At 51.2% G+C, this 13,181-nt stretch overlaps 1 protein-coding gene across 1 annotated transcript in view; it reads left to right on the top strand.

The window, feature by feature from the left end:
* The window catches only part of LOC122375296 (KH domain-containing, RNA-binding, signal transduction-associated protein 2-like), a 37,815-nt gene extending 25,228 nt beyond the window's left edge, over positions 1 to 12,587 (top strand). The window contains exons 6-7 of the mRNA XM_043354599.1: positions 2,901 to 3,429; positions 12,102 to 12,587. Coding sequence (XP_043210534.1) covers positions 2,901 to 2,986 — 86 coding nt within the window. The 3' untranslated portion in view covers positions 2,987 to 3,429; positions 12,102 to 12,587. The remainder of the gene's footprint in view (positions 1 to 2,900; positions 3,430 to 12,101) is intronic.
* The last annotated feature ends 594 nt before the right edge of the window (positions 12,588 to 13,181 follow it).

Genomic DNA, 13,181 nt, shown 5'->3' on the forward strand with positions numbered 1-13,181 from the left:
GCGCTGCTCGGCCAGCCGCGCTTGATCTGATGACGCAGCTGCTGCAGCTCAGGATCAGCAGCTGATGCGGTGCGGACGTCTTGCTCGGTCAGCACGCTCTCTTCATTTGTCAGAAGAGCGATCACCTCTTCTTCAGTGGAGCTGTCTTCATGCAGGTCCGCTTCTTCGGGGTGGCCACGGACCATTGTCAGTGAGCATATCTCGCCAGGGTCGGGCTGAGACGGTGGCGGTTCCGGGACTTCTGCGCTCCCAGTGACCGCCAGCTGATCGATTGCCCCACTCGCGGGGTGCAGGTTTACGTCCAACTGCTTCAGCAGGTCCAGTCCCATGACGGCTTCTTCACCGTCGGAATCTATGATGAAGAACTCTGTGTTGGCTCGCCGTCCACGGTAGGTCACCAGCGCTGGCAGCGTGCCAAGCGCTTGAAACTGGTGTCGACCAAAACCGAACAGGCGAGCAGACGTTCTATTGAGATGACTGCCTTTGAAGAGACGTCTGGCGATGCCGAGTCCTAAAGCGGACACCGTGGCACCTGTGTCAACTTGCAGATTCACGGTCTGCGTGATACCTGGTACCTCCATCTGTACTTCGCAAATCATCTTATCGGTATTTGGTACGGCGCAGCAGAGAACAGTCAGCTCGTGACACCTTCTGTCGTCGTTCCGTTCACCAGACCAGCAGACCACGGCAAAGTGACCCGTCCGCCCACACTGCCTGCACCTGGCACCGGTAGCGGGACACCGACCGCGCTCATTGTGCTGGCGCCGGCCGCAGCTGGGGCACGTGTCCGGTTGCAGCTGGGCAGGTCCGGAACGACGGTCGGCTTGCAACTGGGCAGGGGCGGGGCGGCGGTCGTCTTGCCGCCGGGCGGGTCGCCAGGGCCGGCGCCCGCGGCGCTGACGAGCGTCAGATATCTGATGCAGTGACTGCGCTCCGTCGGCGGCGGGCCGCGCCGGCCCGGCCATGGCGGTCGCCTCGCGTCGGGATCGCTCGAATGCCTCGGCGATCTCCAGAACGCGGTCCAGGGTCAGGCCCTTATCCTGCAGAAAACGCTCGCGGAGAATCGGATGCACTGTTGCTTCCACGACTTGGTCACGTATCATTGCGTCTGTCATTTGTCCAAACGAGCAGTTTACTGCCAGGCGGCGCAGCGCCGCCACGTAGTCGGCCGTTGGCTCGTGCGACTCTTGCCGTCGCTGCCGGAAGAAGAACCGCTCCGCGATCACGTTGACCTGAGGTTCATAAAACTCGGCGAGCTGCCGCTCAGCCGCATGGAACTCGTCTTCGTCTTCTCTCCTCGGCTGGACCGGTAGGGTACGGTACACCCGTTGCGCCTCGGCGCCGACACAGTGCAGAAGGAGAGCCGTCTTCCTCTCCGTGCTGTAGGCCTCACCTCCCAGGGCAGTCAGGTAGTTGTGGAAACTGAAAATCCAGTCACTCCAGGGCAGTGCTGGTTTTCCTGGTCTCGCCAGGAACGGAGTTGGCGGCGACACCCCCTCGACGTTCATCGTCGGTAGTATTCAGGATCTCGTCCTCGTCGCCAGATGTAGTGTTCACCGCCGTCTCCGGATTCCGATGTATTCTCACAAACTCGCGGTGCAAAACACTAAGGCACTGCCGTGCTGTGCGGCCGGGCGGAGCCTCTCGACTGCTGGCTCTGACTGGAGCCGAGCAGGGTGCGGCCGCCTCACACTCGTATTACCGGGGGCCCGATGCCGAGCCTCGGACACCCGATGCACTAGGTACTCGATACACTACACTGCCCTCGTGTGTTATTCGGTGCAATGTGTATATGAACTGCCCTTTGGCAGTAACCGGTCTGACCCGGCCGAAAATAGCACCGCACTGTGGCTGAAAGGGCGGTGCGTGTGGAGCAATCCGGCCCAAAAGACAGGCATCCTATACCCACCCCAACCGTCGCACCGAACAGCACTCTGCCTGCCCTACTCGTCCCCTCAGCTGAAATCCCACCCTCTACGCGTCCCACTGACTGGCGTATTACCCTCCAGTCTCCACCTCCCTCCCACTCGCCCCACCCATCCCACCACCCCTGCTCTCGGGACATTTTGAGGGTGTCTGGCGCGGCGGCCGGGCGACCGCCTCCGTCCAATGATTGCACCACGCACCGCCGGCTGACCGGCTTTCATGGAGCGCCGAGTGCATCGGCGGCTCGAGCGACGTCCGGTTGTCGTTCTTGTGCCGCGATATTGGCTGGTGCCGGGCGGCGGGGATCACGACAGCGCAGTGCCCTACAGCACCGCGCCGCACACATGCAGTGGTGGTCAGATGCCAGTCCAACTGAACAGCGCGGCTAGTATAAATGAAATCATTTTGAAAAATGCGGACATGCATTATGCGTTGCACGCATTTAGGCAGGAAGGAAAAGCGTGCTGGGTATAGGTTAACTTTAACCAACTTGCAATTTGTCTTTCATTTCAAATTTATGTTGTTCTTTTGCGGCTTCCGCGCGTGACTACCCGTCATTTTGCATCAGCTGCGACCTATTCCTAGGAGCCTTCCACACATGGCTTCATTCCATATCATAATCAATTTCGAATCCCGATCTCAGATGTATTGACAGACCTCAATAATGCCTACCAGAAAACACCTTTGAGCTGGGCGAAGGACGACCGACTGTAAAAGAAATAATTGGTGTGCTTTACCGTTTACGCTCAGGCAGGATGAGAATTTATAAAAGCATCAGAATATTAATTTGAATTACCATAAGATAGAATACCAACCGAGCATCATTGCCTTGGTGCCTAACGCTCGCTTTCCACTGTGCTCCAGCTCGGAGCACTGACGCCTGTCCTCACTGTGTTCCAGGTTGGAACACTGACGCGCGTGTCCTTACGGTGTTCCAGGTCGGAGCACTGACGCCTGTCCTCACTGTGTTCCAGGTCGGAGCCCCCTCCAGTGGCTGGGCCTACGAGGCCCGATGGAGCGACGCCGCCTGAGACCGGCTCCCTACATCATCCCCAAGTAGACGGCCAGCTGACCTGGCCGCCGCTGACCCGGCCAGGTCACGTCCGGTGACCTCTGTCAGGTCACGCCCGGTGACCTCGATCAGGTCATGGCCGATGACCTCTGTCAGGTCACTTCAGTCTGGACACAGGGTCAGCTGAGAGACAACCGGACTCAAGCGGGCACGTTTGGTTGGCGCCTCTCGTAAGGTGTGCTCAGAGTGTATGATGTCCCAATGGTGCTGTAAATGGAGACTGTTGTGAACTTGTGGACAGACTGGCCGGTGTTGTACGGACCGGATGGTTGGCCAGAGGAGCCCCGGTGTAGCTCTCCCTGGTCAAGAAGGGACAGACACGGACTCACGGTGGAGTGGGCCGCGCCGGGAAGACCGGATTCCAACCAGTGCCAAGCTAAGAGCGTCTAGCTCTGGATGGAAGACGCAACGAAGTCTCACTCCGATGAGAGGTAAGTTTTGTAAGTGAGGGAGGAAGTTAATTTTCATTTGGTTTGTTTCCTGTGGACTCTGTAGTTCAACCCAGGTCCTCGGTCCGGTCCCGATAATCCCTCAGAAGGCTCACCAGTCACCACCATACCAGGGTCTCCACTGAACCCAGTGATACTGTTCGTTTCGGACTGTTCTTTTCGTGGTGTGAGCTGGCTGGGGTCACGAATTGCGTGCCGTCCCTCACCTTCTCTGGCTGTTCATATATTTCACCGGCTCCTGGGAACCGCCACAGGTGTCTTGTGGTTTGCTCGGGGATCCAGACACCCGCTCACTGTCGCTGGCTAGCACCCGGTCCGCTGCTGTCTACACTCCACAGTTCACGCCAGTTCATATAGCCTTCGAGCCGCCGTGGTTGTCCAGTGTCCATGCTAGTTCAGTTGGATACCTATTTAGTAACCTACGCTAGTTCCTTATTGTTTGACCGACTACCCAGTATACCCACCCCACATCTTTCCGTTGGACCGGAGCGGACCACCTATCACTCACGCCAGTTCATTTTAGTTAGGCAGGTTATCCACGCCATTTAATTTTAGTTAGGCCGATTATTCACGCCGATTCATTTTAGTTAGACTGACTGTTTACCCATGCCAGACCATTGTAGTTGAACTGGTCATTAACGCCAAGTCATTGCAGTTGGACCGACTTCCCACGCCAGATCATTGCAGTTGGACCGATTACCCACGCCATTTCACTGTAGTTGAACCGGATACTCACGCCAATTCAGATAAGCGTCGTACTAGCTATCCATATTGTTATTGGATCAACTTCCCTTCACGTACGTGCAAATTATTCTTCAATCAGTTACCCACACCAGCCTTGCCTTTGGATTGTTGCGGTCTGAAGCTGCTCACCAGGTGGCAACAAGCGAAAGGAAAGGCGGGCTGACAGTCTGCTCTTTACCACACAGTTCAATGTCTCTGCCCTATGTTATTATCTCATAACTCCATAATAGCCTTTTCAGGCCACAGGAGCCTGTTTCCATCAAAACAAGCAAAAAAGCAAACAGGACACCGAGCTGAGAGGGCAGACAGTTTCCGGAAAAGAGGGCGAGCCCATTCCATTTCAAGTCTAGGTTATTATAGCCCATAGAAGTGTTCGTGTCTTCATGTCGTATAGCTCGTGAAATATTCATCATAACATCATCAATGTGAGATCTGCGGTTCTGCACGATCTGAGTTAATTGTTTTCGATCATTTCGATCAAAAAATGTTAATTGGAATAAACGAAATAGTAATTACGTATCGGTTTCAATAAGAAAATGGGATTTCGATCATGTTATTGTTACAGCAGCTTACGTGAAAAACGTACCACATATGTACCAAGGAACCGTCAAACATTGCTCTCCTCGCGAGGCCGAATTAAAGTTCTACGGGCTCTATATCGTTCCTCACAAATTGCTCTCCCACTGCGTAAAGTGGTCTCCCAGGGGTACTTAGCCTGTAGCTTGAGAGGTGCGTTGCCCAGAGCCAAGGCGGTGCTTGACGGAATAACGACGTCTGGCACTAACTATAAGCATTGTTTATCCATTGATATGCATGCGGAATGACTTCCGTAGTTACCTCGCTCTATACTTTGTGACCCATTATGCTGTCCGGAGTGTCGATTACAGCCATAACCTAGCCCCTTAGGCTTTCGTATTATATTTGTTTCATTTACAAACCACCACAAAGTCTCCGTGGATGCTGTGCAGCGGGTGTTGGGTATATGTGACATATGTGACTCGCGGCAGCTGTTATTCAACTCAGACGCTCTAGTGTATCAGGATACGGCCATTAGTTTCACAGTATTCATTTGACTGTCTCGCTCGTGGCATCCCACTATAACTTGTTGCTGACGCTTTTGACAATCAACCGAATCATATCACGAGCTTTGATTTATACATGGATTAATGACTCTGACACGACATCAGTTTATGCTGACACCGAATGATTTATGACGTACACAAGAATCACAGAATATCTCAAAAGGCATGTAATCGTGATGTTGCACGAAGGTAACTCGGAGTTTGCTAAACCACGGGCTGTGTTCTCTCGATGCTGATCCACGGATTACGGAATATGTGCTAATCCACAGGCTGGGAAAACACGGTCTCTTGGCGCTGATCCCAGGACTGTGTGCATAGTGCTGATCCTTGAAGTGCGTTGTTGCTTATTCTCAGTGCATCTTCGATCCAGAGGCTGTGCTAAACACTCGCAATTTGGTGCGTAGTTGGTTGGTTTATATGGACTGTGTAAACACTCCCTGTTATGCGATGCTCCGATAATTCACAAACTGTCCTGCTATGTGATACGCCCATAATCAACAAACTATTATACATACACCCACTGTTATAGACTCGCCGCTATGTGATACGCCGCTGCGTCATTGGATCGACCGGCCGGGCGCCGTATTAGCCGCCGGAAGACATATCCGGGGGATCTCGGACAGCTCGTCTACCCACTCGAGGCGGCGCTGACACGCCATATAAACAAGTTCCGGTGCCGGGCCGCGCGTCAGATGACATTTCCCGAAACGGCCCCCGATCCGCGGTATATACTGTCCGATTTGACTGAATGCAGCGGAGATGGACGCAGCGCTGGTGATTGCCAGTATTCAGATCGTACATCGTCAATGAGCGCCCAATGCGTCGGCTGTTACGCTGCTGGATAGACCGTATTAGTGGACTTTCCGGCATCGCTGTAAACCAAACAACCGGCCAATAGTTTGTTGAGCGTCTGCTCAAACTATTGAAATGTAGTCCGACTCCGAGTGGTGGCATAAATTGTAGGCGAATGACAATAAAAATAAATGTCTCGTAGATTTTCGCATGTATTTATTTACACCACTTATACTTGAAACAAACACAAGCCCATGAATGTTGAGAAAAAATTGTTAGGAGCAATTTGTTCTCAAAAAGTGAACAGCAAGTTTGTCATGGATTCAATTGTCATGTGTAGCTCTTTGTTTCAATCATGTGACCTTATTCGTCGCTCCAAAAATGCGTTCATCATTAGACAAATTCGGTGTCAGCATGATGCGATGCATGGAATTGCAAATTTTCCCTGCTAGTTAATGTCGACACTTGTCTGGATGACTTATCGCTCTCATTCATCACCAATCGGTTCGATGAGCTGACGCGGCGCCGTCCGCCGACCTCGCTGGCTCTGTAGATTGTGTCGCGGGAGAACAGACGATGTGCAGTGCGCGGTCGTGAATCCACGCCCCCGACACGGCCCGTGACCGCGCTACCCCTCCCCACCCCGATCGGCGCCCCATCCCCATGTGACGGATGGCCGGGCCGGGCACATGAGCGAGCTGAGAATTCGCTGGGAGGCGTTGGTGAGTGACGGCGCGCCGCTCCTTGTCGCTGGCACCGGTGTGTATTTTATACCACGGCGGCTCCGGCTCGACGGGCGCGCGGCTGCTATCCCGATATTGCGCCGCTCCCTGAAGTAGATGAATGCTGCAATTTCGGGGCAAACGTCACCGCTCGTCGGCGCTCCGCACTGCCGAGTATTACGCCTGATTGCCATTTTGGTTTGTAATATGGTCGTTACATGCTGTCTGGCAGCGGACGCAGTGATGATACGAGATATAGTACGAGATGGTTCTTCGCCCTTTTCCGCACAAAAGTAGGACACCCCAATCCAATGAAGCTGGCTGAACCTTTGGGCTTATGAATTATCGAAACATGCTGGCGTGGGATCCCGGATCTGTACTACAAGAAATGCAAGATTATGATTATAACTGGCCATAACGGTATATGTCTGCGGCTCTCATGGCCGTAAAAATACCATTTTGCGTTTTATGCACAATCGTGAAACAAAGGTCCCATCCCCATTTATAGGTATGCAGTGCCCGCATATTACATTGGGGCACCATATAACCAACATGTTTGCCTCTTTCACTTTTCCTCTCCTTATGCTGTTCACAATATCCATTGGGAAGCGCATCATTGGTCCTATAAAACATTGGAAGCGGAACTTCACAAACACGTCATCAGTAGATCATTAATTGTGAACACGGCGTAACGATAAAGTGGTTGGACACATTCTACGAAATAAAACAATAATTATTGACTTAGCCTTTTTTACATCTTAAGTTGACGTTCACCATTTAGATTGTTTAGAAACTCGCCACCATAACACTTTCAAAACTGTCATTCAAAATGTCACCCTAACCCTAAAACTGTTAGAATTTCATAACAGTGATCCTTGCATCATATGAAATATTTCAATTACATGTTATCACTCAAAATGTGACTTCGCACCATGCAGGCTCAGAATTAGACGTCGGGTGGGTTTGCACGTGTCAGCTGCGCCTCGCTGGCGCACAGACCGTCGCAATGGAAAAAATCGCATCGCATCGCAAAAAAATTTCCCTAGGAAAAAAACCATCAGGATTTTTCTGATGGTCTGATGGTTTCTGATGGATTTGGCTGATGGTCTGATGGTTTCTGATGGTTCTAGCTGATGGTCTGATGGTTTCTGATGGTCTTGCTTGGTGGTCTGATGGTTTCTGATGGTCTTGTGTGATGGTCTGATGGTTCTGTGTGGTGGTCTGATGGTTCTGTGTAATGGTCTGATGGTGTTGTGTGATGGTCTGATGGTTTTTTGTGATGGTCTGATGGTTTTTAATGGTGTAGCCTAATGGTCTGATGGTCACCCTGCTGACCATCAGACCATCAGAAGATGCATGCGCTGATGGTCTGGTGGTTTGACTGACGGAAAGTCTGATGGTTTGATGGTTCAATAGTTTAGGCCTTATATCAGAAAAAGATTTCATCAGAAAGCCTTATAGCGCTTCGGGGCCGACATCGCGAGTGCTGAGCTCTAAATAGCCAAATTTCTTTCAATTATTTCTCGTGGTCCCCAACAAACACTTTAAACAGCTACCGGAAATTCCTCTAGCGAACAGCGTTGCCAGTTCTCAGAAATAAGTTTATTCTAAATGCATGACGATGAAAAACGACACACTAAAATAATGACTTATAATTAATAAAAATTTATTTTGTTTTAAAAAGAAGGGAATAGGAAATATAACTTGCCTTTCTCATGCATAATTTCTCGTACTTTCATGACCAATGAAGTTATTTAATTGCCAAAATCGGTTAGAAGCTTTCTCTGATAGAAAATAATATTCTTAAATCATTAAGAAGTGATACTTGTAAAAATTATTGGGATATTTGTTCTTTTAAAAAGCAATGAAAACAAACATATTTTCAAAAATGCCGGCGCTGCGTGAAACGCTGCGTTGTTGTTGGCGCTTCATTGCGGTTGAGATGTACGCCTATGTACATTTCCAGTTCCTGAAGGATGGTGTAAAACGTGTGGTGCATAACAGTGACATCAAAGACTTTTTCCCAAAAAATGTGCAAGATTTCGACCCAAGTCTGCCCGTGAAGGTCCTCTGGAGAGGTTTCCGTGATGAGATTCCGACATCGTCTGCGGAGAGATACAAGGGGCTGATCCTGAAATTAGGAGGAGAGGCAAAATAAAACGAAATCGGTAAAATTTTGGGGGGATAAATTATTTGTCAATTGGTGGTGGTATAAATATATTGGTGTTCATAATCGTACCTTTTATCACCAGGATCACCACGGGCTCAGAAAGTGATTGAAAGGGAGCGCCTCCAGGATCAACAGGAACCACAGAACACCGCCAAGGAGCACAGTGACTATCAGAATTCCTGAAACAGTCGCGCCATCAATTGATGGCGCGACTGTTGATCAGAACCGTCAGACCATCAGAAACCATCAGAGTCAGACCATCACAAACCATCAGACCATCACAAACCATCAGACCATCACAAACCATCAGACCATCACAAACCACCAGACCCCTGAACCATCAGAAACCATCAGACCATCAGAAACCATCAGACCATCAGACCAGTGGGCCAATTTCCATGCACCATCAGACCATCAGAAAAATCCTGATGGTTTTTTTTTTCCTAGGGAACCTCACCGCTCGAGCGCGCGCGCGCGAACGCACGCTCCGCCGCTGTGCCGGCGTCCGCAGCGCGCCCAGTGGCGGAGTCTGGTACTAGCCGCGCGGCGGCGCCGACGCCGTACACCGTCACGACTGTGACCAGAAATCCGTGTCTGCCGTCGCAGCGTATGCCGTCACAGGAGATATTGCACATGTCAGCTGCATTACCGAGATCACCGCTGAGGACCAGCTCACCGCTACGCCCATGAATAATGTCCCGCTGGTTATCTGGAGCCCATGTAACTTGGGAATTGTCATGTCATGTCTTTCGAGCCAAATAAAAAGGAAAGGGTCCTGGAATTCATTGAAGCTCTTTGTCCTCTTTCCAGCGGGGTGAAAGCTAAACAAATTACAAAACAAAACAAAACAAAACAAAACAAAACAAAACAAAACAAAACAAAACAAAACAAAACAAAACAAACAAAACAAAACAAACAAAACAAACAAAAGATGAAAAGATACGCTTGACCGGTTTGTCGCTCATACACATTCCAAATCATATTCAATTATTATTCATAACGTGCTTTTAGGAAAAAAAACTGTTCAGATTTGCTGCCCAACGCAAAAAAAAACTACATAAACAGATATCTTATAATTGATAATCATTATCATTTCGGATCTTATCCAGATTTCCTGAACTCATTGACATTAACATGACAATACCATCAACGCGACTGGGTCACTGTGACTCTCTGTAGTTAATTTCGGCGCCAAGTGGGGAAGTTTCTCGTCTGGGCTGACACTCTCGAACCAGACTGGCTGCATAGTTCGCTGGGGAGGAGCGGGGTGAGGGGCTGTGCTCAGGACAGCAGCCAGCTGACCGTGCCCTCTCGAGACACAACTCTGCACGGAACGTTAGGGCTCCAATGAATCGACCCGCGCTAGGACGCATAGGAGGTCGCCAGAGCAGAGATGGCAGAGCCCTACTGTTGGGTGGTGAACGGGCGACAGACAAGTCAGTGGCTAGACTGACGGATCGGGAAGCGCTGCCGAGGAGCTACCGCCTGGAAATAACTGTCAGAATGGGGTGCTGGTCGCTGTGGGTGCGTTGTCAGTCGTTATGTCGACCCGTCTGGATGTCGGCCCGTCTAATGGTCGGTCTTGGCGGTGATTTATCGTGCAGACCTTTGTCCGACCTCTGGCTCCACCTGCAGGCCGCGCCCCGTGCGTCCGGCCACAGGGGAGATTGTTTGGGGTTGGGCCAGATTTCCCCGCGGGTCACCCCTAAATGATGCACGCCCGGCCGACTCGTCAGGCTGCGGGGCGGCCGGCCCGTCTCCCTGCGGAGACACTCCTCCTCAGCCGGGAACGAGCCGCTCCGGTCCGCAGTGCACCAGCCACAGCTGAAACCCGAATTTACTGGCGATCTCCAGAAATCCCTGGAGATTGAACTTGGGCGGTCATTAGCGAAGAACCTGAAACCAACTCCCGCGCTCCATAGCAACTTCATGTGCAGATCGATCCGTATGGGCCGCATTCGTTCGAGAAATAAATCCCGAAAGTTGTCGCTTGCTATTCAATGGCAGCTGTATGCAACCGTCGAACGTTTTGAGAACTCAGTCTATGTGTGCATAGGGCAGAGCTACCAAAGTGCCACTCCCCCCACCCCCCATCCCTGCCTCCCCCGAATTAGCACGGATGGCGCACGGGTGGTCGGTCCGCTCTGTACGGGTGATCGGGGATCGGACATCACCCAACGGTCGCCGGCTGATGGCTCAGCTACAGCTGGTATCGGGCGTCATCGAGTAATGGTCGGCGAGTTGGGCTGTGGCCGGCGGAGCGGAGCGGCGGCACCATATTGGTGGACAGGGCCTGCGGACAGCGGCTCAGCGCGAACCCGCGCCAGGTTATCACTGGCCTGTAATTGAAGTAATTGAGGATTCCCGGGGACGAACGGCTACATAATCGGACGGCTGGGCGGCCAGATTAGCTCTGGCCAGGCCGGATCTGGTGCAGGCCCGCTTACCGGCTTATACACCGGCGGAGGCGGGCGGTCATATGGAGCTCATGACATGGTGCAGGCCGCGGGGGGGGGGGGGATAGGCAATCCTGGTACAGATAGACCCAGTTATAGAAACCCTGACACAGGTCGGTCAGATATAGAATACTGACAGAGAGCAGTCGGATATGGAACCCTAACACAGACCAGTCAGATATAAACTCATTACGGTTACACGGACCGTTCAGTTCCGTTCAGACCAGTGACCCTGACTCCTGACAGAGAACGGCTAGCCATGAACACCCGAACAGTTTGACAGGGACCGGTCAGCACGGCCGGCCCGCAGCCGCCGCTCGGCGCCGTCGGTAATTAAATGTAATTGAATCTGACAGAATTAGATACAGCGGCGCCGACTCACAAATGAGTTAATCACTGCACCTGTCACAGACCCGCAGAGATATGAAATCAAAGCGAGATTAATGGCAGCCCACCAATCTGCCCCCTTTGTTACCGGACCAGGAGACACAGAGGATGGGAAAATTGCGGCCGAATGGCTGATGTCAGTATCAATTGAATCATTTAATAACAGGAGTAACAGACTGCGCGGTGATGTGGTTGTCACACATAGGTTGTTCTCCCATTCCATCTCACTGGCAACACAAACAGACACACACAACAGACACCACACACTATAGGCTAACTCAGCTTTGTCTGTCACCTGCAGGTGTGACCGGTCCTGGACGCCAACTACCGGTCAGCGGTAAGCGGTCAGACGATCACCTCACGGATCGCTGATACTTCACGGAGAGCACATGGTCACCTCACGGGTAGGCTCGTGACTGAGAGGGACACCGCGCCGGGAGGCTCACGGCCGGCGCACCGCGAGTGTTGGTGCGTGTGAACTGCAGCCAGCCACGACAGACTTTCTGTGGTGATACAGACATCGGATCAGCTGGACCTTATAAGGCCTCTCTGACTCGGGAAAGCACTCAGACCCAGTGGCCAAAGCGTGCACAGAGCTAATGGAATGAACCGATAATGAGAATTCTGACGGCTGTAACTGGTCAACTTCATTCGTGAACACGGCTCAACTGACTACTGTTGATGTGTGTGCTACGGCAACTGTATGTTTGTGAACCTTGTAGAGCAGCTTTTGTTATCTTGTTACTGTTTGCGATCCTTTTCGTAGGTATATGATCTTAGAACCGAGCTGATTGATTGAATGGATGCTGAACCATGCAGTCGTGGAGGTGTAGAAGCCCTTCACAGCTGAGAGAGACGGCTGGAAAACGGCGGCGCTGAGCTTCGTAGTGTAACTGGTGTCGAAAGTGGCTTGAAAATGACACTATGTATTGGTTTCAAGAAAGGGGTTCTATGACCGGCAGCTCAGACATATAAGCTCACCTGAGTTTAATCGATTTTATCCTTGCAATTGGTTAACTGCAAGATTATATGAAACCTTACTTTTTCATAATTGCAAAGGATAGCGAGGAATCGCTAAAGCTAGTATCGCGGTTGGGACTCTTGTGTTGAAAGCAATAGTACGCACTTGTCACCTAAGTGAACAGCCGGACTCCGTTTATGAGGTGTCGGACCCAAGTGAACCACGCTATTGAGTATGGGTGCCAAACAGAACAACAACCATCTTGTCATATAACTCGTTATTTATCCAGCAGAGCAGTAGAACCTTACGATGGTCGACATTTACTGGTGGTTAATTTTTTCCCTTCAATCAAGATTATTCCGTAAATAAATAAATACGAGAAGTGTAGGTACCTATCACCTAAAGAAGAATTTTGTGGGG

This window comes from Amphibalanus amphitrite, unplaced genomic scaffold (genome assembly GCF_019059575.1).
Source record: "Amphibalanus amphitrite isolate SeventyFive unplaced genomic scaffold, NRLGWU_Aamphi_draft 001812F_arrow, whole genome shotgun sequence".
In the NCBI taxonomy this organism is placed as follows: Eukaryota; Metazoa; Arthropoda; class Thecostraca; order Balanomorpha; family Balanidae; genus Amphibalanus; species Amphibalanus amphitrite.